Genomic DNA, 26989 nt, shown 5'->3' with positions numbered 1-26989 from the left:
CATATTTCTGAAAGGACTTCAGATAAGTTAACGTTATTCATGTTAGTGTAACTCCGTTTTTACATGCTAACTAATTGTGTCCAAATTAACTAGCTATGTGTTAACGTTAGCCATGGACAAGACAATGGCTTGTTCTGTCAAGCAGTCAGCTGCCAAAACACAGGCTGAACTGGTCAAGCCTGCAGACATCAAATCCATAGAAAGTCATTTGACTAACGAGACTGCATAGCTATTGCAAAGTTATCGCTAGCTCTAAAAGCACAGACAACTTCATTGCAAGCTTTCTCTTGGAATAAAACGTTTATATATCTCAATATGCTTCCGCAGGTTGGACGGCGGGTTTTTGTAGGCCGTGATGTTGTTTGTTTTAGGCAAACAAAGCAAACATTTAAAATGAAACAAATCTTTAATCCTTTCTGAAAACTGAAACATGGGTTCTAGGTATGGCCATGGGTGTGTGCATTCCCCAGAAGAACCACCTCCTTCCATTCTGCCATCAACTGATCTTGTTCAAATAACACTGCTGAGAAATCATTGATCTTGATTTTATACAGTCTATGGACGTGACGTGACCCTAGTGATTACTGATAGTCTGTCTCAGTATCACCTGCGAAAAAAACAATCACATTTTAGAAAAGAAAAAAAAAATCCACTTTCTAAGCCGCTTCATAGTAACGAGTAATGAGGACCTTGACAGAAATGTAGTGGAGTGAAAAGTACGATATTTGTCTTTCAAATGTAATGAAGTTAAAGTCATAAGTTTCCAGAAAAAAATAATACTCAAGTAAAGTACAGCTACTCAAAAAGTGTACTTAAGTGCAGTACTCAAGTAAATGTACTTCGTTATTGTCCACCTCTGGTACATTCATATCGCACATTTGTACATACTGTAAATATCTATATCATATCATTATACCATTCCATACCCTGTAATTTATGTACATTTATATTTATGTATATTACACTTATGTTATTTATTGCTATGCACGTCTGGTTAGATGCAATCTGCATTTCATTGCCTTGTACTTGTGACATGTGCAATGACAATAAAGTTGAATCTAATCTAATCTAATCTAATCTAATCTAATCTAATCTAATCTAATCTAATCTAATCTAATCTAATCTAATCTAATCTAATCTAATCTAATCTAATCTAATCTAATCTAATCTAGTGTGAAACTTTTACTTTGACTTCTATGATTTTAGCCTGAATGTTTAGGGTGAAGTTTAAGAGAAAGATGCATCAGCAAAACAAAACACAGGAAGGAAAGACCAGCAGGTCAAACAGAAAAGTATTTTTTTTTAAACTCATACACAACTGGAGCCAAAACATTCATTTGATTTTAAAATCATTGTTGAATTAATAATGTAGGTTAATAATTTTTATAACAAATTACATTTGTAAAAAATTCCATTGGAAATTATATTATTAGTTTGTAATGTTAAACATCTCAGAACACACACATGACACCCTACATGGTCTACACTGCTTTGCGAAATGTAGAGGAACCCAGAGCATGTGAGCTTCACCTTCATAACCGCTGTCAGTCGAGGAAAAGGAGTCAGAGTGTTTTTGGGACATAGCCCACTTTGCTGCCTCTAGAACCTCCAGCACCATATCCACCACTACAAAGTGAGCATTCTCCTACACACACACACACACACACACACACACACATATTAGTTGGCATAAAGTTACACAAACCAGAAGCAGTTCATTTCACACAAACACACACGTTACCTGGTCGAGGTCCACACTGTTCCTGTAGAAAGCTTCACAGATTTGCTCTTCGTGCTCAGCTCCTTCAACATCAAGTCACACAGTGTGCAGAAAAGTAAGGATGCTTGTCATTTACTTACACACTACGTATTAGAGTACTTTACAGTACTACAAGTCCAGGTTACAATATAACAGGAACTTATTGGTGGAATAAATTCATCAGTCTTTTAAACTGACCCAGTTCAGTCACACTCACGCTCCAGCAGCTGCTGGAGCTTATACTGTAATTCAGTGGTAGATGAATTGATTAAAAGTATACAATACTGTGCAAAAGTCTTAGGCCCCCTATTTTTTTCATACAAAGTTTGTTATAGATTTCTATTTTATGACTTCTACATTATCGAGTCAGTACAAAAACATTTTAGCGCTCCAAACATTCATTTTCCAGCACAAAATTAAATCTTATAAAGAAAAAAAAAATGTTTGTATCTGAACAGCATATTTCATAAGAGCCCACTTATCAGATTAAACAAGAAGACAGAGTCATCTATATCCCCCACCCTATATACCAACTATATACCAAGTTTCAAGATATCATTTGTCATATTTTTCAAGTTCTGCTGCAGGAAACCAACCCTACCTCTTTACACTGACCTCAGCAGCCCATGGCATAAGCCCACTGGACCTTTGGTCCAGGTGAGCTAAAAATTAAAATTTCTCACATTTCTTAGTATCAAAAGGCACATATACATTACTTAATCAACATATATACCAACTTTCAAGATCATACCACTCATAGTTTTCAAGTTCTGCTCCGGAAACAAAACCTACCCCTGAGACTAATCTGAGAGACTAAGTCTGAAATTGTTTCCATGGAAACATGAAAAATTAAAATTTCTCAAATTTCTTAGTATGAAAAGGCACATCTACATCACCTTGTTAACATGTATACCAAGTTTCAAATCTGTATCATGAATAGTTTTGGATATATGCTCCGAAAATGAACATCGCTCTTGGAAACTTAGTCAAAATCTATTTTTAATGTAAAAATTTGAAAATGACTTTTGTTCAAAAATCCAAAATAACAATAGGCACCAGTTCACATGTTGCTTGATATGTATACAAAGTTTCATGAAGATATCTGCAGTAGTTTTAAGGATATGGCCCGGAAACGAAAACTTGACCATACGGACGGACGGACGCACGGATGGACAGACGGACGGACGGAAAATGCAAAATGAAGAAGCAAGTGTGACAAAGTGTCCAGAAGAATTGTGGCTGGTTCTACAAGATGCTCAGTAAAACCTACAGCTCATTTTCTTATAAAACTGCACTCATTCTACCTGAGACTACTATTTTTTTTAAAGCAAAGGGTCATCTTACACCAAATATTGACTTTTTTTTCATTTATTATGGCTTACTGCTTACTGTTTATAGTATTTTTTAACATTGAAAAATTTCATTTAATTACTTTTTAAGCCATTTTTAGTCAACAGCATTTCTTTACATGTGCCAAAGACTTTTGCACAGGACTGTACATATAAGTAAGTATCTAACCTTGGCGTGCGAACTGGTTTATCAGGCTGTTTAATTTTATTCTGATGATCTCTTTCAAGATTGCAGCTTCATACTTCCTCATTTGAATGACAGCAACAACAACATTCGTTATGTCTCCTGTAAAATTTGACTGTGTCCTTAAACCGTGTTTTCCTTTATTTGTCATTGTGTTTATTTTTTTACAGTTCTGATCTATAGTTCGTATAAGTTTGTATAGTATCTCGTTTCCTGTGTTCTTGTTTACATTCCTGTGTAATTGTGGATATTCTGTGTTTAACTGTCTGACTGTATAACATCACCTTCTGCACTGGACTCAGTAAGAGACATCATTTATATCACTGTACGGTGTCATGTCACTGCTGCGCCACTCATTTCAAAGATCTAAGAATACCATAAAACTATAGTTCCTGCCACATCTAATGGCTGTATTATTGCTGTATATTTCACACTAATTCACTGTTACAGCGCTGTCTTTGTGTCACACAAATAAACTCACATCATCATATCGTTGTAAAATTGAAAAGGTCCTGCAATGGCTGCTGAATCCTGATTCTTCAGGTGTGTGTGTATGTGTGTGTGTGTGTTAGTAAACCTTTTTCACCGGAGATGAGACTTTTGTTTAACCAGGTTACAGTTCTTCTCTCCAGTTGTGATTCTCCAGCAGTGTTCCGAAGATCACTTTCCTCACATGAAGAAGATTGGGACTCTGAAGCTCCACGAGAGACGTTTCTTTGCTTGTCGAAACATTTTCCATCCTTGATAGCTGCTGGAACACAATGTGTATCCGAAAGCAAAACTTGAAAAATCTTCCGAGCTGAAGAAGTTTGTTCTTCTGGTAAAATGTTCTGGAGTGGTTTTGAAACAGAGGGAGGTCCAACCTCCTTTTGAACATTTTCATTGGATTGTTCATGGAAAAAACTATTATTTGAGGAAGGAAGTTTTGTCATTTTCTTCTTTTGACGGCGGGATATGACAGGACTGCTCCTGGGTAGGTGATACCATTCTTCATCATCAGATTCTCCGGAAATGGAGCCTTGTCCATCTGGGATGTTTCCAAATACAGGTTTTCCCTGGTCACCTTCCACAATTTGATTTTCTACTCGCATCATGAGATTGGCAGAACCACAGCCATTAAACTGAGGGAAAGAGTCCGAAAGACTCATTCTGAAGAAAAGGACAGAAACAGAGAAGACTGTAAGGAGGAACATTCAGAAGAGACAGAAGTTTTGCTCATGTAACCAAAAGAGCACTGGAGTGTCACATACAGTGCTAGCGACCAGATTTCATGACAGCCTCCAAACATGGCTGCCACTCAAACACCACATCGGCCTCCCTCTCCGGAATGCTAATTACCATCGCACCTGCACCTCCTTTCCAGCCAGCCAGCATCCAACAGTATTTAAGAACTCCCTTTCCACACACTCAGTGCGAAGTATCGCTCAGCGTGTAACTACCTGACCTTACCGAGTTGTTGTTTACTGTTTTGACTTCCTGTGACTCTGACCTTTATTCCGTTTGTTCCTGACTCTGATTCTATGTCTTTACTGCTACATTCTGACTGCACCTTGCTTGACCCCTTGCTTTACTCTGACTTCGATTAAGGATTCCAATTTGGATTTGTCTACCAGTTTGCGACACATCCGCTTTCCCCCGCGACTGTTACCTTTTCCAACATGGAGCATTTGAAGGGAAAAGAAGTTGTAAGATGCTAAAAGATCATCTGGGTCTTTACTGTAATGGAATGGTTGAGGCCCATGAGAATAAAACAACAATTTTACACATAACCCAATAAATGTATTGTAAAAACTTAACAATACAATCAATACAAACAAAATGCTTAAGTTCCACTAGAAACCATGAACTGAAAATACAAAATGGTGTCAGTAAGAAAGAAAACACTTGTGAACATGTGTTACAGGAGAATAATTTACTATATAATGACGTTACCAGAAAGCTTATTATTTTTCCAGTAACTGTATATGCTGTCTGAGTGGCAACATGGTGCCGTTTATGGGTCGAAAGAAAAAGCCCTTTTTGGTTAAAATGCTGTTGCCATCTTGCAAAAAATTGGAGCCAGTGCATGTGCAGTAAAAATCCGTCTCTGCGCTGCCCATAGGGGTGATGAACACTCCAGTTATTCATATTGAGAGCACACACACACCATGAGATATTACCTGAAGTGCGACTTAAGGTGGCACATCAGCATAATTATTAATTAATCTGTAAAATGCTACATTGCAGTTGTATAATTTTTGTAAGTATATTACTTGTATTGTTGTTAGGAAAAGATTTTAGATCTTTGAGTCATGGGGGACTGAGCTACCATCTGCTAGTTGCTAACACTGGCTAATCCATTATGTCCACTGTAATGGAAGTCTTGGTCGCTATTGCAAGATACCATATCTCAGTCAACATTTAGACTCAACGCAACATGTTTTTGAAGGAATAATTAATGCTCTCGAGGATTTTTTTCCACACCTGCAGTAAGATACACATCTTACTCAAGAAGTGAAGCACGTTTGGAGAAACAAGCAACGGGTCACAACTGAGGTCAGGAAGCGGAAAGGAGGGGGCATGAAAAACAAAGGCTCAGTGATTGCACATCGACATAAACCAAAGCTTCACAACAATGCAGTGAAACACGAGGTGTAAATACACAAGATAATCAGGAAACCAAACAAGAAACAGGTGGAGACAGGACCAGGTTGGGAACGCGCAAAAGAAAAGAAAATGTTAGCAGAAATATTTTCAAACTAATAAAATTCATTTACCCGCATCTCCTTACTGTCTTCCTGCTTTTTTTTTAACCAGTGAATGAATTCGTTAACTCCTGAAACTCCTAGCTGGTGTTTACTGGTGGATGTACTGTTCGAGGAAAACAATCAACATGGGCGTAGTGTGATGAAACGGAGTTACTGATTTCTCTATAATAGCACATCCTGAAGTGTGTTATATCTCTTACACCACAGCTATCTGCCACTGATTACAAGCTTTAAATGGTTATTGGTTAAACTGATTAATGATTAACCTTTACATTTACTGCTGTGAAATATCTGCTAGGCACGTCAGGTCCTCTTATCGCTTACTTCATACACAGAAAATTCAATCAGCACATTCGTATACTCTGACAGTAGTGCTGTTCAGATCACAGGTTTAACACAGACTGTATTCATGCACTGTCATTTCCATAGTAACAGCTTCAACAGGTACTATAGAACAGGTATAATTTAAGACTAATAATAATTGGATTAAAAAAAAGAAAGAAAAAGAAAAACTTTAACATTTACACTGGAAAGCCTTCAAGTCATCATCATCATTTCTTCCCACGTGGCACGCGATTGGGCTTGGGGTGTGCCACTGGAAAACGATTTTCCAATAGACACTCAAGGTTCTTTTTGTCCATCATTGTCTTCTGCACCTGCTGCTGATCTCCTCCCAATAGGTCTTCCACTTTTCTCCATGTCTTGTTTGGCGTGCGTTTATCAAACAATGCTTGTTTCTGTAGTCCATCATTTGCCATTCAGCAAACTTGAGCTGAGTATTTAAGGAACTGTCCATTCATCCATTATCTGTAACCGCTTATCCTGTGCAGGGTCATGGGCAAGATGAAGCCTATCCCAGCTGACTATGGGCAAGAGGCAGGGTACACCCTGGACAAGTCACCAGGTCATTGCAGGGTTGACACATAGAGACAAACAACCAATCACACTCACGGTCAATTTAGAGCCACCAATTAGCCTAACCTGCATGTCTTTGGACTGTAGGGGAAATCAGAGCATCCATACAGACATGGGGAGAGCATGCAAACTCCACACAGAAAGGCCCTCATTGGCCGCTAGGCTTGAACCCAGGACCTTCTTGCTGTGAGCCAACAGTGCTAACCACTACACCACCATGCTGCCCTGAAAGGAGATATGCAGAACCATGGCCTCACTTTTTGATTATAAATGCCTTGAGACCACAAGAATGGCACAGGAATAGTTTTAAGCGTTAGAAATAAATTTAATATAGTAATTTTTACGATTAAAATGATTCATATAGGTAACGGTCTGAGTGAATGACCTTGATATCTGTGATGTCACAGCAGGAAGGCTATCGGTCTCATCACCATTTCCTCTATACTAAAACACAGAGCTGACTGCAACTTCGAGTTTCAATTTTGAGCTAATTTATCACGTCACGTAGATGTGTTGCTGGTAGGTGCAGCAACACAACAGAAGGTGGATTTACGTTGCATTCATGGCCCAAGAATGTTCAAACTGCAAAGATTTGGACGCGTTTTGCAAGAAGTTCACGGGCACATTGGGCGCCTACGACGTGGTCTCTCCTCTGCTCTGCACATTTTACTGAAAACTTGTACGGGACCTCTGATCTGTTGAGGAGCATTGGCTATAAGCCGTATTGAAAGAGGGTGCAGTACCAACAATTAAAGGAAAAGAAAACTACAAGAAAAGGAAAGTAAGTTCAGTTGCACCAGTTCTCCCAGAGTGTGAGCCGAGGGTTGTTGCTAAAACCTGGGACGGAACGGGACGGGATGGGACATATTATTTCTCGGGCAGTGACCTCCCTGCGGTTGCTGCTAAAACTGGTGACGTCCCGTCCCAGGTTTTAGTAATTGCCTGAACTGAGCAGTAATGGCGGAGTACTCAGTATGGAGAAAATGGAGAATGAGTGGACCAGCTGTCTGATTTCTCCACTGGATATGCTTGCCTCAGCAGCAATATCTCGCCCTTGTGTGGAAGAAGCGAATGACTGGAGAACTGAACAAACAACTGAAAGTCAGATTGTTTCAAAACAATCAGCCACAAGATTGGCCTTCAAGAAGCGAGAACGCAGACAGGTATACTCCGACTCTCATTTGGATACAAAACAACAAAAACAACGCTCGTTGTTTACCTCCATTTAGATTGATACATGTAACTTATACAAGTTACTGGTATAAGATTATTTAATTTGCTTCAGAATGTGATTGTCTCAGTTCATCTGATTATTTAATTAGCCTTTTACATTTTATCAATGAAAATGCATGCATGTACATGTATGTGGCAAGTTATAACACCTATCCTGTTTTAATGAGAGTCAACCCACAATCAATGAAGTCAAATCAGTCTTAGTTGAGCAAGTTGGTAATGGTATTTCTTACTTTCACCATAAATTTTTATTTATGACTTTGGTCTATAGCTGTCAAAGGTCTCGGCCTTAAAACCAGTTACTGCTGTGACATCACGCACTCAGGGCTGGCTAGCTTAGCAGGGCAGCTTGAATGCCAACTTTGCGGTCGATTTTAATTCTCCAAAATATATATATTTTTATTCCCATTTATGCAGCATACAAGAGTCAAGGATGGTGATACTATCCACTCAGAAATGTATTTAAAAATAAAGGTTCTGCGTATCTCCTTTAAGGAACTGTAAATGGCACAAATCTTGAATGGGTTGTGAGTTAGTGCTTTCCAAGATGTATGGGATTTCATACTCTGGTAAAAAATTATAATCACTGGCAATTTTCTGTGGTGTTAGAGGAATAAAACACTCCTCTTCACTCCTAACAGCACACTCCCAAGTGTTTCATTCTTTATAAATATTTAATTAAAACTATATATTTCTATGAACTGTTAATGTAAACACCTTAAACTCCTGCCTTATTAATAATCTATTCATCTTCACTGGTTACTCCTGTAAATGTGGTTGTACTGTTATGGAATTACTTAATGATACACACTGAGACAGACTCATTCATATCGTAGAAGCCAAGATACAACAAGATCTAAAAAGAGTAGCGCATGACAGTGAGACTAAACCCTGATTTAATCAAATAAACACACTGTTTAGCAATATGTGTCAGGAAACAAAATCTGAACAAACAAAAAGTTGACCAAATGAGTATGACATAATTGACAGGAAGACAAGCCATGACATGCAAATCCCTCCAGTGTTGCGTAAACTCTCATTTCTATAAGTGAACATTTGCACTGGTCCAGACCTGCATTCCTCTCTCTCTCTCTCTCTCTCTCTTTAGCACACTGAAGCTACAGAGTAGACACTGAATAAAATGACTTCAAGGTGAATAACTAAAGCAGAGGTTTTAATGAAACACTGTGGGTATTAATAAGATGGATGTGTTAATGACACCGTATATAAAGTAATAAAGCAAATACTCCAACACATAGCACTTTTCTGAACTCCTCAAGGTGTTGACCATCACAGGAGAAATGTTTAAATCGTATTCTACAGGAGCACCATACACACCTAAGGACAACACACACTGAAAGTCCACACTACCACAAGCAAGGAGCACTATGGAGCCAAGAAAACAAGGATCAAACCAGGGATCTGGGGAGACAGCAGCTCTACCCACTGCACCAAAATGCCACCTGGGTCTAAGTTCAGTTCTATCATGCCCCTTTTTCACCAAATCAGTTCCAGGGCTGGTTCGGGGCCAGTGCTTAGTTTGGAACCGGGTTTTCTGTTTCCACTGACAAAGAACTGGCTCTGGGGCCAGAAAAAACAGTTCCAGGCTAGCACCAGCTCTTTGCTGGGCCAGAGGAAAGAACCGCTTACGTCAGCGGGGCGGAGTTGTTAAGACCACCAACAATAGCAAGACCACAAAAGGTCGCCATTTTTAAGCAACGAGAAGCAGCAGCTGTACAAACGCGAAGTCATCCATTATTGTTGTTGTTGTTGCTGCTGCTTCCGTGTTGTTGTTGCTTCGATGTTCGCGCCAAGGTTTATGCAAACGCAGCAACGTAACTGACGTATACAGCGATGTAACTGACGTATACAGCGACGTAATGACATGGCTCCCCTTAGCACCCTGAGCTATGGAAAAGCAAACTGGTTCTCAGCTGGCTCGCAAGTTGAACGAGTTGTGAATCAGCACCAGCACTGGCTCCGAACCAGCCCTGGAACTGATTTGGTGGAAAAGGGGTACCAGTTTCTACTGCAATATCAACAACAACAAAGCCATAGCAAATTCTATATGAACAGATTAAGTATTAACAGGATTTCTAAAGAAATACACATCAGTGTGCATGCATAAATTATATGAACCCGGTAGTAGTGTTGTAGAACTCGAGACTGGTCTCAGGTCCACTTTTTGAAGTTCTCGTCTCGGAATCAAGTGCATTTTTCCTCGGTTTTGTCTCAGTCATGGTCTCTTTATTTCAAGACAGGTCAAGACCACAACAGTGGGAATTTCACTAAACTATCTGTGCATTGTCTGATTTATTTGTTAACACTGTTACTATGCTTGGATGTAAACCTTCCTGCTTCAGGTGCAACCAATAATGTGACTCATTGCTAATTCAAAATGCTTCTTCCTGTTAACAGCTGTCACCCCTCCCCCACGCCCTTCACACACACTTGTCTTTTGGTCTTCTCTCCATCTCAAAGTCTCGGTCTTGACACACTCTGGTCTTGTGATGACTTGGTCTCGGTTTAGGTGGTTTTGACCACAACACGACACAGTACACTAAGTGAAAATCTCTCTCTCTCTCTCTCTCTCTCTGACTAGGATAGATTAGATGAATGATAATGTGTCTTCCTTGATTAGACATCCCTTTATGACTGTCCTGATGAACCTCGAACATACGTTCCTCAATTAACAAATCATGTTTGCTCGTTTCAGGACATCCTGAAAATGATTGCACTATAAACATATGTATATGATTTGAACCAAAACCAAATCTAAACCATGAGTTCTTCTTTTTAAAAGTAGTTCATCTTATATAAACACCATAAATATGTAGAATATACTGATCATAAGAAGTTCATAATCTTATGACTAGCCATAACATGGGCCACTGGTCGTACCTGAAGCGTTTTGGGTTCAGCTTCCTGTGTGATGCCGATAACAGCTGCTTTAATGATGTTCCATGAATGAATCATTTCGTTTCTATCAAGCATAAACATAAACAGAGCCATAAACAGAGAGAAACCTAAAACATATAAAAAGCACATAACACTGAGATGTAGACACTTTAACTGTAATCTTACCATGTCGTGAAGTGTCAGGAAGAGACAGACAGGCTGACTGTAATAAATAAAAGCACCACAAACCAGAATTTCCTGATTCTCCAAGAGTGGAGATGTTGATAAGAAAGTTCCAGTGTTGTGTTGTAAAGTGTGTTACACCCTGCAGTACATACACCTCTCTCTCTCTCTCTCTCTTTTTTTCTCTAACACACACACACCCCTATATATTTAAAATCCTGTAGTGGGCGCTGTTTCCTTAAACCATCAATATTTCTAATTTTCTTTTTTTTATTTATTTATATAAAAATACACATATTACACACAATAGAATGTTTTAAACCTTTCTTTCTTTCTATATTCATTCATTTGTTTTCAGTAATCCCTTTATCCTGGTCAGGATGGCGGCAGATCTGGAGCCTATCACAGGAACACTGGGAATGAGGAGGGAATACACCCTGGATGGAATACCAGTCTACCCATTGGCATGTTTTTGGGAGGAAACTGAAAAACCTGGAAGAAACCCCTGCACATGGACCTGTGTACATGTACAGAAACTTTACACAAACAGTCACTCAAGCTCAGGACTGCACCCGAGTGTCAGTAAACCTGCTGATATTGTCCAAACTACAAACATGGACTCCTTGAATTACACTTCTCAGAACTCACAGCGCCCTTTGTTGCCTGACTATTAAACACAGCTGTCACTCATCACTCTAATCAGTTCCTCTGCGTATTTAAACCTCACTCGCACGCCACTTCATTGCAAAGTATCGTTCTGCTATCCTCAGTTCATACCAAGCCTTGTTTCTTCTGACTGATTCTCATTTTTCTGACGTTTGCTTCCCTCTTTCATGTTTACTCTTTTGTCTTCTCTCGTTTGCCCTGTTTGTCGTTTGCCTGACCATCGCTAGTCCCTTGACTCTGATTCTCGTCTCGCGTTTTGGCTTGTTCACTGTTTGCTCTATGCTCCCCTTCTGCGCATAAGTCCGTAAGTGCCTGCACCGTGACAGGATACTTCGCCAACATGGATGTAGCGGAAGAGGTGAAACAGACAGCTCTCAACGCTCAAGGACGCTTACTAGGAGAACATCAGCAGATGCTAGCTGACCTCAACACAAGGATGTCTCAACTAGCAACTGTGATATCGCAGGCCCTCCTACTGCACTCTGAATCATCTCCAAGCCCAGCGCTACAACTTCCTGCTCTGGAGAAGTTCGCAGGAGATCTGCTCGCATGTAAGCATTTCATCCTACAATGATCCATGTACTTCGCTGCCATGCCGAACATGTCTGATGAGCACAAGATTGCTAAATTCCTCTCCTTTCTCATAGGTAAAGCCAGTTGATGGGCCACTGCTGTCTGGAACAATGGCAGCGGACCCATGAAGTCTTATGAGCAGTTTCTCGCTCAATTCAAAAGGGTTTTCGACCACAAACCTGAAGGTATCTGTCATGCTCTGCCCCAGACATCCACTCTGGAGATTACGGATCTCCCATGCCAGTGCCGATCTGGATTCGGGACGGGAATTCCATCCCACCTGAACTCACTTCCTGGTTTTCACTGCTGCTTATTTAAAGGCCATTCTCAGACTCTGACTTTGCCAGAATGTCTCGTTTGTTTTCTCTAGCCGTTTCTGCACCGTTCATACTTTTCATGGTTTTTCCCTCTAGCTATTTTTCTAGTTCATGTTTTTTGCACCAAGGGTTTTTTCTTGTTCATGGTTTTTTGCTTTAGTGTTTTTGTCCTTACCTGTCTTGTTTTTTGTCAGGTTTTTGTCTTTTGTTACCCGGACTATTTTTGCCATTTGTGTTTTGTCTTGTTTTGCTACCTTTTTGCCACGCCCTTTTTTCCCCTGGATTAAATCACCTTATTTTATTGGATTACTGTCTGTTGTGCATTTTTCTGCTTCTGGATTCAAACTTCACGTCCACCACCCATAACAGTACGTTCTGGCCAACATGGATCCAGCGGAACTTGCCCATCTAAGAACGGCTGTCCAGCAACAAAGGATTCTCCTCGGGACACACCAACAAGACCTACAGCAAATTACCCAGAACCTCGCCACCCTGTCTGACTCACTCAACCTCCTCACCATGCAGATTCAGCACTTTCAAGCCGTGCCTACCCCTGCCCAGCCGCCTCCTACTTCAGCTCCTGCCACCGCCTTTCTCCGCGAACCGAGACTTCCAGTGCCTCAGCCCTACGATGGAGAACCAGGTACTTGCAGATCGTTTCTGTCTCACTGCTCTTTGATCTTAGAGCTGCAACCTCTGGCCTTCCACACAGAACGCTCCCGGGTAGCATATGTCATCACACTCCTCACTGGCAAGGCCAGAGAGTGGGGAACAGCGGTCTGGGACGCCGATGTGCCCTTTTGTTCCAGTCTCAAGGATTTCTTCAAGGAGATGAGGCAAACTTTCGACTGTTCTCTGTCCGGCCGGGAGGCGGCTAGAGGGCTCATGGAGCTGCGGCAGGGGTCCCGGTCTACCTCGGACTACGCCATCGAGTTCCGGATGTTGGCGACATCGTGCGGTTGGAACGAGAGTGCTCAGATCGATGTGTTCCTGCACGGCCTGTCCGATGCCATTAAGGACAAATTGGTATCGTGGGAACTGCTGTTGAACCTCTCCAGCCTCATGGACCTTGCCAACCACATTGACACCCGGGTCCAGCAACAGAGGAGAGAGAAGAACCACCCCAGCTTCACCTCCTCTCCACCTCCCGCCGCGTCCTTTGAACTCATGTAAGTAGACTGAGTTCGGGTGTCAGTGGAGGAACAACATCGCCGGCGGAGCACGGGGGCCTGCTTCTACTGCGGTCAGCTGGGACACATCTGCCGAGCCTGCCCGCTAAAAGGACAAGCTCACCAGTTGAATCGAGGGGCCCGGGTGGGCAACACTCGGAACCAGTTCCCCGCTAATCATCCGTTACTCCCTGTCATTGTTATCCATGACAACCAGCATCACCACCTCCAGGCCCTCGTCGACTCAGGGGCAGACAGGAACCTGATCTGCTCCACCACCGCCAAGTGTCTGGGAATCCCGCTACTCGCTCTCAACATCCCTCTCACTGTCCTGACACTCAATGGCACCGGCTTGACCACCATCACCCACCTTACCGCCCCGTTCACCTTGAGGATTTCCGGTAACCACTCAGAAATCATCCAGCTTCATGTCATGAACGACCCCCATGTACCCATTATCCTAGGATTACCATGGTTAATGTAGCACAACCCCCACCTAAACTGGGCTGACAACACCATCCTAGGCTGGAGCCAGTCCTGCCTAGCTTCCTGTCTGAATTCCGCTATGCCTCCCACCAAACCACTGCAGCCTTCGGCCAGAGAGTTCCCCGACGTCTCTCACGTGTCTCCGGAATATCTGGACCTTAAACTCGTCTTCAGCAAGACCCGAGAAGTGTCCCTCCCTCCTCACAGACCCTATGACTGTGGAATCGACCTCCTACCCAGGACAGCGCCACCCAAGGGACGACTCTACTCTCTCCTGTCGAAAGGCAAGCCATGGAGAAATACATCTCCGAATCTTTGGCAGCTGGGATCATCCGTCCTTCCTCCTCCTCAGCAGGGGCGGGACTCTTCTTCGTGGAAAAGGACAAGTCGTTCCGCCCCTGCATTGACTATCGGGGTCTCAACGCCATCACGGTCAAGAACCACTACCCACTACCGCTCATGACCACGGCCTTCAAACTACTAAAGGGAGCCAAGGTATTTATCAAGTTAGAGCTATGCAATGCATACTATCTCGTCAGGATCAGGGAGAGGAACGAGTGGAAGATGGCTTTTAACACCACCACTGGTCACTATGAGTACCTCATGTTCCCTTTTGGCCTGACCAATGCGGCCGCAGTCTTCCAGGCACTCGTTAATGACGTCTTAAGGGACTTCCTAAACATCTTCATTTTCGTTTACCTGGATGACATCCTGATCTTCTCCCACTCCCTGGAGGAACATCTGGGTCACGTCCGGCAGGTCCTTCAGCGCCTGCTAGAGAACAAACTGTTTGTCAAGGTGGAGAAGAGAGAATTTCACCAGAACTCTGTTTCGTTTCTGGGATTCATCATCTCCCCGGCGAGGATCCAGATGGACCCCCTCAAGCTCGAGGCAGTCGCTGATTGGCCCACCCCATCCTCACGACGAGAGCTCCAGCATTTCCTGGGGTTTGCCAATTTCTACAGGCGCTTCATCCGCGACTTCAGCACGGTGGCCGGACCTCTCACGGCATTGACCTCGATCAGGAGCCCGTTCAAGTGGGGGGAGGAAGCAGAGAAAGCCTTCTCCATGCTCAAGCGCAAGTTCACCACACACAGCACCCATTCTCACCATACCCGATCCAGCCAAACAGTTCATTGTCGAGGTCGACGCTTCCGAGTCAGGGGTCAGAGCCATCCTCTCCCAGACGGCCAGTGATGACAAGGTCCACCCCTGCTCCTTCTTCTCTCGCTGGCTGTCCCCTGCTGAACGAAACTACGACATCGGCAACAGAGAGCTGTTGGCCCTCAAGCTTGCCTTGGAGGAATTGAGGCACTGACTCGAGGGGTCAGATCTCCCCTTCCTTGTCTGGACTGGCCACAAGAATTTAGAATACCTCAAGTCCGCCAAACGTCTCAACTCACGGCAAGCCTGATGGTCTCTCTTCTTCTCCCGTTTCCGTTTCATGCTCTCCTACCGCCCAGGCTCCAAGAACAGCAAACCCGACGCCCTGTCCAGGATATTCTCTTCCCGCCAGGAGGAGTCTAGAATGCCCGAAACCATCCTCCCTCCACGTTGTCTGGTGGGAGCCACCCTACTTGAGGTCGAGACGTTAGTGCAGAAGGCCCTGGAGCAGGACCCCGGAGAAGGTAACTCAAGCAACACACCACTTAACTATTTGTTTGTTCCCTGCTCTGTGTGAACCCAGATGCTGCAGTGGGGTCATGGCTCCAAGTTGGCCTGTCACCTGGGAGCTGCTCGAACCCTGGCACTTATCCAACAATGCTTCTGGTGGCAAATCCATCAAGGAAGACGTCCAGGAGTTTGTGGCAGCCTGCAATACATGCCCAGAACAAGACAGCCAATCGACCCCCTACCGGCTTGCTAAGACCCCTCCCGACTCCTCATCGACCCTGGTCTCACATCGCCCTGGACTTCGTCACAGGACTCCCCAACTCAGGTGGCAACACATGCATCCTCACAGTTATCAACCAGTTCTCCAAGTCAGTCTATTTCATCCCTCTGCCCAAGCTTCTCACAGCTAAAGAAACTGCCAAATTACTCATCCTCCATGTTTTTCGCATACATGGACTCCCCACTGACATCGTCTCCGACCGGGGTCCTCAGTTCACTGCGCAGTTCTGGAGGGCCTTCTGCAAACTCACTGGGGCCTCTTGTAGTCTCTCCTCAGGTTTCCATCCCCAAACCAATGTCCAGGTGGAACGGGCAAATCAAGATTTGGAGGTGGCACTCAGGTGTATGGCATCCAGGGATGTCAGTTCTTGGAGTAAGTACTTACCTTGGGTTGAATATGCTCATAACACTCTACAATACAATACAATAAGCTTTATTAGGTTCCCAAACACGGGATCTTCATACCTAATTTACAAAAATCTAATCATTAATATTTCTAATTACAAATAATAATCATAAATTTTAAATGTAAACTATGATAAAATCTAATAAAAAAAATTAAGAATATTAATCTAGAAAAATATATAAAAAGCTAAAAAAAAACCCCTCTTCCTTCATCTGCCACAGGTCTTTCACCCTTCCAGTGCTCCCTAGGTTACCAACCACCACTCTTTCCCAACCAAGAGGAGGAGGTCACCGCACCCTCAGCCCAAATCTTCATACGCCGCTGCAGGAGGACGTGGGCATTGGCCCGGAGAAGACTCATTCACTCCGCCCTAGCATCCAAGAGGCAGGCTGACAAACGTCGCTCTAAGGCACCCACCTACCGGGTGGGGCAACAAATCATGCTCTCCACACGCCACCTGCCACTCAGAACCATCTCCCGCAAGCTGGCTCCCAGGTACCTAGGACCCTTCCTCATCAGTAAGGTAATCAATCCATGTTCTGTCAGACTGGCACTACCACTCACCATACGATGCATCCACCCCACGTTCCACGTGTCACAGCTTAAACCTCTGGTATCTAGCTCTTTGTTCCTACCCTCCAAACCCCCTCCTCCTCCCAGGATCATTGATGGCAGCGAAGCCTACATGGTCAAAAAGCTGCTGAAGGTGCTGCTGAAGGTGCTCTGAAGGCTGTCTTTTGCAAAGGACTGCACCTTGAGATACTGAGTGAGCTCGTCTGCCAAGATGAACAGTTGACACTGGATTCTCTCATTGACCTCACAATTCATCTGGGCAATCTCCTAACTCATTGACCCTCCCTGCAGGAGGCTGTAAAACCAGCTCTGATCCTGGAGGACAGTTCCACCATAGAAGTTTCATGCACCTGGGTAACTCGCTCTGAACGCATTAGGAGGAGAAAGGAGGGACTCTGCTTTTACCCCAGCCTCAGCAGGCTTCTTCTTTGCGGAGAAACGTGGTGATGGTCTTCGCCCATGTATCGACTACAGAGGATTGAACTAAGTGTCAGTCAAGTACCTGTATCCACTCTGTATCCAGCAGCCTTGGAACAATTCAGATTGGCCAAGATCTTTTCTAAGCTCGACTTATGCAGCACATACAATCTCATCAGAATCAAAAGGGGTGACGAGTGGAAAACAGCGTTCAGCACTTCCACCAGCCATTTCGAGTACTGGGTAATGCCGCATAGCCTTTCTTCGGTGCCTAGTGTGTTCCAGTGTCTCATCAACAACATGTTATGGGACATGCTAGGCAGATACGCAATCGCCTATATTGATGACATCTTAATATATTCTTCTGATGAAGAAACTCACATTGAGCATGTTAGGATGGTCCTCAAATGCCTGCTCCAGAATCACCTCTACGTCAAAGCAGAGAAATACAAGTTCCATCAGCATCGCATTTCTTTCCTGGGCTACATCATTAGCTCCGAAGGTGTCAGTATGGACCCATCTAAGGTCTCTGTGGTCACGTCTTGGTCCATGCCCATGTCAATTAAGGAACGTCAATGTTTCCTAGGTTTTGCCAACTTCTATTGCCATTTTATTCGGGGTTTCAGCTCCATCGCCGTCCCACTAACTTCACTACTCAAGAAGGGACCCAAGCTCCTACAGTGGAACCCCACAGTGGAAGAAGCTTTTGGCCGTCTCAAGCAAGCCTTCACCTCAGCTAACATCTTGCAGCATCCAGGTCCATCCAAACCTTTCACTCTGGAGGTCGATGCATCTGACACAGGAGTAGGGGCTGTGCTATCACAATATTTTGGGGAAAAACAGAAACTCCATCCAGTAGCATTCTTTTCTAAGAAACTCTCTTTTGCTGAAAGAAATTACAATGTGGGAAACTGGGAACTATTCACCATAAAACTGGCCCTTGAAGAATGGTGACACTGGCTTGAGGGAGCCACTCACCCATTTGTTATTCTCACTGACCACAAGAACCTCGAATATCTCAGGAAAGCCAAGCGGCTAAATCCTTGCCAAGCCAAGTGGGCTCTTTTCTTCACAAGATTTAATTTCACCATCTCGTTCCATCCTGGCTCCAAGAATACCAAGGCTGATGCCCTATCACGAATCTTTGCACCCACTCACCAAGATCCCATTACTCATCCCATACTTCTGTCTCAGTGCTTCCTTCTGTCCATTACTTGGGATTTAGATAAAGAAATCAGAGACTCTCAACCCCAAACACTTTCTGACGATCTTCCGCCCGGTCTACTATATGTGCCCAAGCATCTTAGAGGCAAACTAATTACGTGGGCCCGCGCTTCACCAGCCACTGGACACCCTGGCAGCCAACACACCCATCAGATAATCAAGAATAAGTACTGGTGGGAGAACATGCTCACAGAAATTAACCAGTTCATCACTTCATGCTCTGTCTGTGCCCAAGCCAAGGTTCCTAGAACACCTCCCGCTGGCAAACTTTGTCCCCTCCCTGTTCCTCAGAGACCCTGGTTGCACATTGCCATCGATTTCATCACTGACCTCCCCCCCCACTAGGCAACATCACCATCATGGTAACGATCGACTGTTTCTCCAAAGCCCTCAGACTCATTCTGTTACATGGCATTCCCACAGCATCCCAAATGGCAGAACTGTTATTCCAGCAGGTATCCCATTACTATGGTCTCTGACATTATCAGAGACTGGGGCGCACAGTTCATTTCACATTTCTGGAAGAACTTCATGGAGAGATTAGGAATTTCTGTGAGTCTCACATCCAGATACTACCTTCAGTCCAACAGCCAAGTCGAAAGAGCAAATCAAGAAATTGGCTGCTTCTTGAGAATCTTCTGTATGTGCAACCGGGGGACTGGGCACACTTCCTTCCATGGGTTGAGTATGCACAGAATTCCCTCAACCACTCTGCAACCCAGCTAACACTGTTTCAGTGCATACTCGGCTACCAACCACTCCTGTTCCCTTGAGATGACTTGCCCAACCAAGTTCAAGCCATTGAAGATTGGTTCTCATGTAGCCAGACAGTTTAGGAGGAGGTACACCAATGTATTGAAACGGTCAATGCCAGAGTACAAAGAGTATGCAGACAAACACAGAGCAGATACCGTACACCTACATACAACCCAGGGGACAGAGTATGGATAGCAACAAAGAACTTCCGAGAAGCCAATTCATGCAGGAAGCTACAACCACAATACATTGGGCCATTTAAAGTCACCGACCGCATCAATGAAGTTTCGTACCAGCTAGAGCTCCCCTCTCACAGCAGACTATCACCCACATTTCATGTATCCTATCTGAAACCTGCTATCCTGGGCCCTCTCACTAAAAATGGACCAAGCCAGGAACACCCAGCTCTTGACTTAGAAGACAAACCCATCTACCAGGTAAACAAGACCATCAACTCTCGATGAAGAAGAGGGCAGATCGAGTACCTGGTAGATTGGGAGGGTTACGGACCCAAGGAACAGAGTTCCTGCCAAAGACATCCTAGATCCACTCCTCAAGCAAGAATTCCATGCTACACATCTAGACAAACCTGCACCCAGAGGTAGGGGGCGCCCTAGAAAATCTATAGCTCCCAGTGGGAGCCCCTCGGGGGGGCTCTGTCAATAAACCTGCTGATATCGTCCAAACTACAAACATGGACTCCTTGTACTACACTTCCCAGAACTCACAGCGCCCTCTGTCGCCTGACTATTAACCACAGCTGTCACTCATCACTCTCATCAGTCCCTCTGCCTATTTAAACCTCACTCTCACACCACTTCATTGTGAAGTATCATTCTGCTATCCTCAGTTCATACCAAGCCTTGTTTCTTCTGGCTGATTCTCGTTTTTCTGACCTTTACTTCCCTCTTTCACATTTACTCTTTTGTCTTCTCTCGTTTGCCCTGTTTGTCATTCGCCCGACCATCACTAGTCCCTTGACTCTGATTCTTGTCTCACGTTTTGGCTTGTTCACTGTTTGCTCTACGCTCCTCTTCTGTGCATACATCCATAAGTGCCTGCACCGTGACACCGAGACCCTGGAGACATTTAAAAGACGTGATAAAGATACCTAATGTTCAGGGTCATTGTGACAGACATAAAACTTAGTACGACCCACAATTACATATATATATTTAGAGACAGAAAACTGCAAAGGAGGACAACATCTGGAATGAGTTGTTCAAAAAGACGTGGATGTGATGGTCAAGTGTCCACAAACTTTTGCACACAAACATATCATGTGTAATCACTGATCTGGTGAGGTCTTTTGTAAGGAGACGTTTTTAGGACATTTATAGAAAGGGTCTCCAGTGTCAGCATTCGATCAAAGCCAATATGTTTCTCAGTAACATGATATGCTGGGATTTATTTTCTTAATTAACTTCAAGAGGGAAAAAAGAGAAGCTGGTGGGGGAATAACCACAGACTAATCTAAGCTGCAGACTTTCCACAATGTTAAATGTAACTATAAACAGTTAAAAAGCACAACATGCCATTCATTAATATATTAAAATTTGTATTATTTGGCAAACTGTTGTGGTATAAAGCCTTAACAAATCCAGATGTGTACACTGTTGTCAGGCTTACTGACAGTACAATCAGAAATTAGTCTTTTGGTTATTATTATTATTATTATTGATGTGACAAGTTCTGTGACAACAATTTGCATCAGTTTCCTATCAGTGAAAGGAAATAAAATTGGTTCTTCAGTACTGTGACCAGTTTTGTAAAAGTTTAAAGAAAATAAAAAAGTTCCACAACACTTATGCCTTAAACTAACAACACATGAGAAATAAAAAAAAGCAGTGTTTTACCTGATTACTGTCTGAATTTTGTTGTATCATTGGCAGCTCAGAGTAATGGAGAGCCAGCAAGTACGTAATGTGAAATCACTGTGGAACAAAGACTTCATGATTGTTGTGTGCTGATGGTGTCTTCACTTGCTGAGTAAAAAAAAAAAAAAAAGAGGAAGCTGTGCAGGCTTTCAGAAATTTCAGTTTCAGTATGTAAGCTATTTTCTAAAGTGAGAAATTAATCTATAATTATCTGACTACAGTCAGTCAGTGTGATCTGGTGTTTTGTGGAAGACAAAGAAACTAATCACTGAATACACACACACACACACACACACAATACTGTTATCGTTGATAATGTTGTCTTGAAAAGAGTTTAGTCAGATGGAAATGCTAAAATCTACACCCATATGCTGTTATAATAATCTTTCCTGTTATAATGAGTTCCACTCTTCTGTGAAGGCTTTCCACTAGATTTTGTGGGGATTTGTGCTCATTACTGAGATCAGACACTGATATTGGGAAGTTGAGGCTCCAGTTCAACCCAAAGGTGTTCAGTGGGGTTGAGTTCAGTCAGGGCTCTGTGCAGGACACTCGAGTTCTTCATTCCAACCTTCACACACCACGTCTTCATGTGCCCTCTGCTGGATACAAGATTCACAAAGAGGTTCTGGTTATCTCAGTGTTACTGGAAACGTTCCCTGAAACATTGTGGGTCACCACAAAGTTCCAGAGACATTGAAATTGTTTACACCTGAACGTTAGGAGAACATCCTCCATGGTTTACCACAAACAGAGTCCCTGAGAAGTTTGAATTATCTGGAAGTCATGGGAATGTTGGCTGAACGTTCCAAAACAATCAAGGTTTACCGCAAGGTTCCAGAGAGATTCAGATCATTTAAGATTATCAGAAGGTTCTCCACGGAGAACGTTCTCCAAGGTTTACCGTGAGGTTCCAGAGAGATTCAGATTGTTTAAGGTTACCAGAAAGTTCTCCAATGAGAATGTTCTCCAGGATTTGTGCACAGTTTGTGCACAGGAGCATCATCATGCTGGAACAGGTTTGGACTCTTAGTTCCAGCAAAGGGAGACTGTAACATTACAGCAAACAGAGACATTTTATACAACTGTGTGGTAACAGCTTGGGGAGGAACCAAATGAGGATGTGATGGTCAGGTGTTCACATACTTTTGGCCATATCATGTACCGTGAACAGTTTGCATATCCAAAATACAACCATTCAAGGGCAGCTGTAGTCAAACCCTAAACTCTGTTCCTTAGACTTTTGGTGTTGTTTTTAACACTGGCTTGACTTCCTCTTGCCATTTCCCCTTTCATAAACTCATGGCGCCATCTTATGGACTGTTTCAATACTTTAGCTCCAGTAAGGTTTGTGAGATAAGCCCTTGGAGGCCCAAGAGTCAGCATGATGAGACTGTAGGAGAAGATTTTGACTTGATGACACTGCCATCTCCTACAAGAGGCTGAAAATGGTGAACAATGTCAAAACAGGCAACCAAATCCTTAAACAAAAACAAAAAAAACCCCATATCTTTAAATTACTTATTTTTTGTTCTTACTTTATTTTGATTTCAGACTGAATTTCAAGAAGCTAAGTACTCTATCTGTACATGCCAACTAATGGAACATAACCACTTTATTGTGCGAGATTGTTAACAACCGAGATAAACTACAGCTAGTTAGTCAGCTGACCTGTATATAATTAAAAAGAAATCGACTTCATGAATAGGTTCACTGACATTATTCTTGTAGCTATAGACACGTGTGTGCTGAAAGTCCACTGCCCCGATACACTGTGCTGAGAGTTGCCACTCGTGTGAAGTGTGATTGGAGAAAGCACATTTTTAAGTCATGAAGGGATTAAACATAATTAGCAGAGGGTGCTTGTGTCCAGGCTACTGTTTATTACTGTTCTAGTAAAATAAACCACTGACAAGTAGTTAAGAACCAACATTTTGGCTTCAAATTGAAAATATTTATCCAGTAGTTGAATAGTAAAAAAAAAAGGGGGGTGCGGTTGATGTGAGTCTCTATCTGCATATACAACCCCGATTCCAAAAAAGTTGGGACAAAGTACAAATTGTAAATAAAAACAGAATGCAAGAATTTACAAATCTCAAAAACTGATATTGTATTCACAATAGAACATAGACAACATATCAAATGTCGAAAATGAGACATTTTGAAATTTCATGCCAAATATTGGCTCATTTGAAATTTCATGACAGAAACACATCTCAAAAAAGTTGGGACAGGGGCAATAAGAGGCTGGAAAAGTTAAAGGTACAAAACAGGAACAGCTGGAGGACCAAATTGCAACTCATTAGGTCAATTGGCAATAGGTCATTAACATGACTGGGTATAAAAAGAGCATCTTGGAGTGGCAGCAGCTCTCAGAAGTAAAGATGGGAAGAGGATCACCAATCCCCGTAATTCTGCGCCGACAAATAGTGGAGCAATATCAGAAAGGAGTTCGACAGTGTAAAATTGCAAAGAGTTTGAACATATCATCATCTACAGTGCATAATATCATCAAAAGATTCAGAGAATCTGGAAGAATCTCTGTGCATAAGGGTCAAGGCCGGAAAACCATACTGGGTGCCCGTGATCTTCGGGCCCTTAGACGGCACTACATCACATACAGGCATGCTTCTGTATTGGAAATCACAAAATGGGCTCAGGAATATTTCCAGAGAACATTATCTGTGAACACAATTCACCGTGCCATCCGCCGTTGCCAGCTAAAACTCTGTAGTTCAAAGAAGAAGCCGTATCTAAACACGATCCAGAAGCGCAGACGTCTTCTCTGGGCCAAGGCTCATTTAAAATGGACTGTGGCAAAGTGGAAAACTGTTCCGTGGTCAGACGAATCAGAATTTGAAGTTCTTTATGGAAATCAGGGACGCCGTGTCATTCGGACTAAAGAGGAGAAGGACGACCCAAGTTGTTATCAGCGCTCAGTTCAGAAGCCTGCATCTCTGATGGTATGGGGTTGCATTAGTGCGTGTGGCATGGGCAGCTTACACATCTGGAAAGACACCATCAATGCTGAAAGGTATATCCAGGTTCTAGAGCAACATATGCTCCCATCCAGACGACGTCTCTTTCAAGGAAGACCTTGCATTTTTCAACATGACAATGCCAAACCACATACTGCATCAATTACAGCATCATGGCTGCGTAGAAGAAGGGTCCGGGTACTGAACTGGCCAGCCTGCAGTCCAGATCTTTCACCCATAGAAAACATTTGGCGCATCATAAAACGGAAGATATGACAAAAAAGACCTAAGACAGTTGAGCAACTAGAATCTTACATTAGACAAGAATGGGTTAACCTTCCTATCCCTAAACTTGAGCAACTTGTCTCCTCAGTCCCCAGACGTTTACAGACTGTTGTAAAGAGAAAAGGGGATGTCTCACAGTGGTAAACATGGCCTTGTCCCAACTTTTTTGAGATGTGTTGTTGTCATGAAATTTAAAATCACCTAATTTTTCTTTTTAAATGAGCCATTTTGGGGCAGCATGGTGGTGTAGTGGTTAGCGCTGTCGCCTCACAATAAGAAGGTTCTGGGTTTGAGCCCCGTGGCCGGCGAGGGCCTTTCTGTGTGGAGTTTGCATGTTGTCCGCGTGGGTTTCCTCCGGGTGCTCTGGTTTCCCCCAAAGACATGCAGGTTAGGTTAACTGGTGACTCTAAAGTGAGTGTGAATGGTTGTCTGTGTCTATGTGTCAGCCCTGTGATGACCTGGCGACTTGTCCAGGGTGTACCCCGTCTTTTGCCTGTAGTCAGCTGGGATAGGCTCCAGCTTGCCTGCGACCCTGTAGAAGGATAAAGCGGCTAAAGATGATGAGATGATACATTTTCTCAGTTTAAACATTTGATATGTCATCTATGTTCTATTCTGAATAAAATATGGAATTTTGAAACGTCCACATCATTGCATTCTGTTTTTATTTACAATTTGTACTTTGTCCCAACTTTTTTGGAATTGGGGTTGTACTTGAAAATGAACACAGTTCCACAGATTCCCAATCAAGGGCGGTGCTGGGGAGGTGGACCGCCCACCTCTGATTAGAGGGTGTTAATATTCTCTTTTTTTTTAAATAAAAATTTCATGACATAGAGAAGTACCAAACAGTGGACTTGACGTCAGCATCGGCTTTGCAACTTTCAGGATGGTTTTAACCAGTAGGTGGCATTTTGAGTAGTTTTCAACCCATAAAATGCTGATTTCTTTAAATAAAAATGGTAATTTTGTGAATATTAATACCAGCATCAATACTGTGTTTCATCACAGTACAGTCATATCATTTAGTTTACAGCTCAGAAAAAAAAACATTTACATGTGCAGTAATTCATTAACATTCGAGTAGCCTTTAAATTATTTCAGTCTCTCAGGAACCTTGAGAGCTCAGAGAATGTTCCCATTATATTCTGAAATATTTTACATAATCAGAACCTCTCCGGAACCTCGCGGTAAACCTTGGAGAACGTTCTCCTTGGAAAATCTTCTGGTAACCTTAAACAATCTGAACTTCTCTGGAACCTCATAGTAAACCTTGGAGAATGTGCTCCTTGGAGAACCTGGTAACCTTAAACAATCTGAATACCTCTGAAACCTCACAGTAAATCGTTGAGAACGTTCTCCTTGGAGAACCTTCTAGTAATCTTAAACAAGCTGAATCTATCTGAAACCTCACGGTAAACCTTGGAGAATGTTCTCCTTGGAGAACTTTCTGGTAACCTTAAACAATCTGAACTTCACTGGAACCTCACGGTAATCCTTGGAGAATGTTCTCCTTGGAGAACTTTCTGGTAACCTTAAACGATCTGAATCTCTCTGGAATGTCACAATAAACCGTTGAGAATGTTCTCCTTGGAGAACCTTCTGGAAATCTTAAACAATCGGAATCTCTCTGAAACCTCATGGTAAACCTTGGAGAATGTTCTCCTTGGAGAACTTTCTGGTAACCTTAAACAATCTGAATCTCTCTGGAACCTCACAATAAACCATTGAGAATATTCTCCTTGGAGAACCTTCTGGTAATCTTAAACATTTCCGAATCTGTTTGAAACCTCACAGTAAACCGTTGAGAATGTTCTCCTTGGAGAACCTTCTGGTAATCTTAAACAATCCGAATCTCTCTGAAACCTCACGGTAAACCTTGGAGAATGTTCTCCTTGGACAACCTTCTGGTAACCTTAAACAATCTGAACTTCTCTGGAACCTCATGATAAACCTTGGAGAACCGTTTGGTAATCTTAAACAATCTGAATCTCTCTGAAACCTCCCAGTAAACCATTGAGAACGTTCTCCTTGGAGAACCGTTTGGTTCTTAAACATTGTGTAACGGGATTAAAGATCAGATTTTAATCTCACTTGTGAT

At 42.9% G+C, this 26989-nt stretch overlaps 1 protein-coding gene across 7 annotated transcripts in view; it reads right to left on the bottom strand.

The window, feature by feature from the left end:
* Positions 1-26989, bottom strand: part of rubcnl (rubicon like autophagy enhancer) — a 75360-nt gene that overhangs the window by 47178 nt on the left and 1193 nt on the right. Inside the window, exons 2-6 of one of the 7 annotated variants that reach the window (XM_060937217.1) lie at positions 21605-22227; positions 11089-11170; positions 3870-4441; positions 1742-1803; positions 1531-1645 (exon numbers count right to left, since the gene is read on the bottom strand). In XM_060937217.1, coding sequence (XP_060793200.1) covers positions 1531-1645; positions 1742-1803; positions 3870-4440 — 748 coding nt within the window. In that variant the 5' untranslated portion in view covers position 4441; positions 11089-11170; positions 21605-22227. Of the gene's footprint in view, positions 1-1530; positions 1646-1741; positions 1804-3869; positions 4442-11088; positions 11171-11271; positions 11481-21604; positions 22275-26989 lie in introns of those variants that run through there. The other 6 variants (XM_060937216.1, XM_060937221.1, XM_060937220.1 and 3 more) reach the window with 6 other exon arrangements.

The sequence above is a fragment of the Neoarius graeffei genome, chromosome 13 (assembly GCF_027579695.1).
Source record: "Neoarius graeffei isolate fNeoGra1 chromosome 13, fNeoGra1.pri, whole genome shotgun sequence".
In the NCBI taxonomy this organism is placed as follows: Eukaryota; Metazoa; Chordata; class Actinopteri; order Siluriformes; family Ariidae; genus Neoarius; species Neoarius graeffei.
The sequence above is the reverse complement of the archived record's forward strand: the minus strand, read 5'-3'. Positions and strand labels throughout refer to the sequence as shown.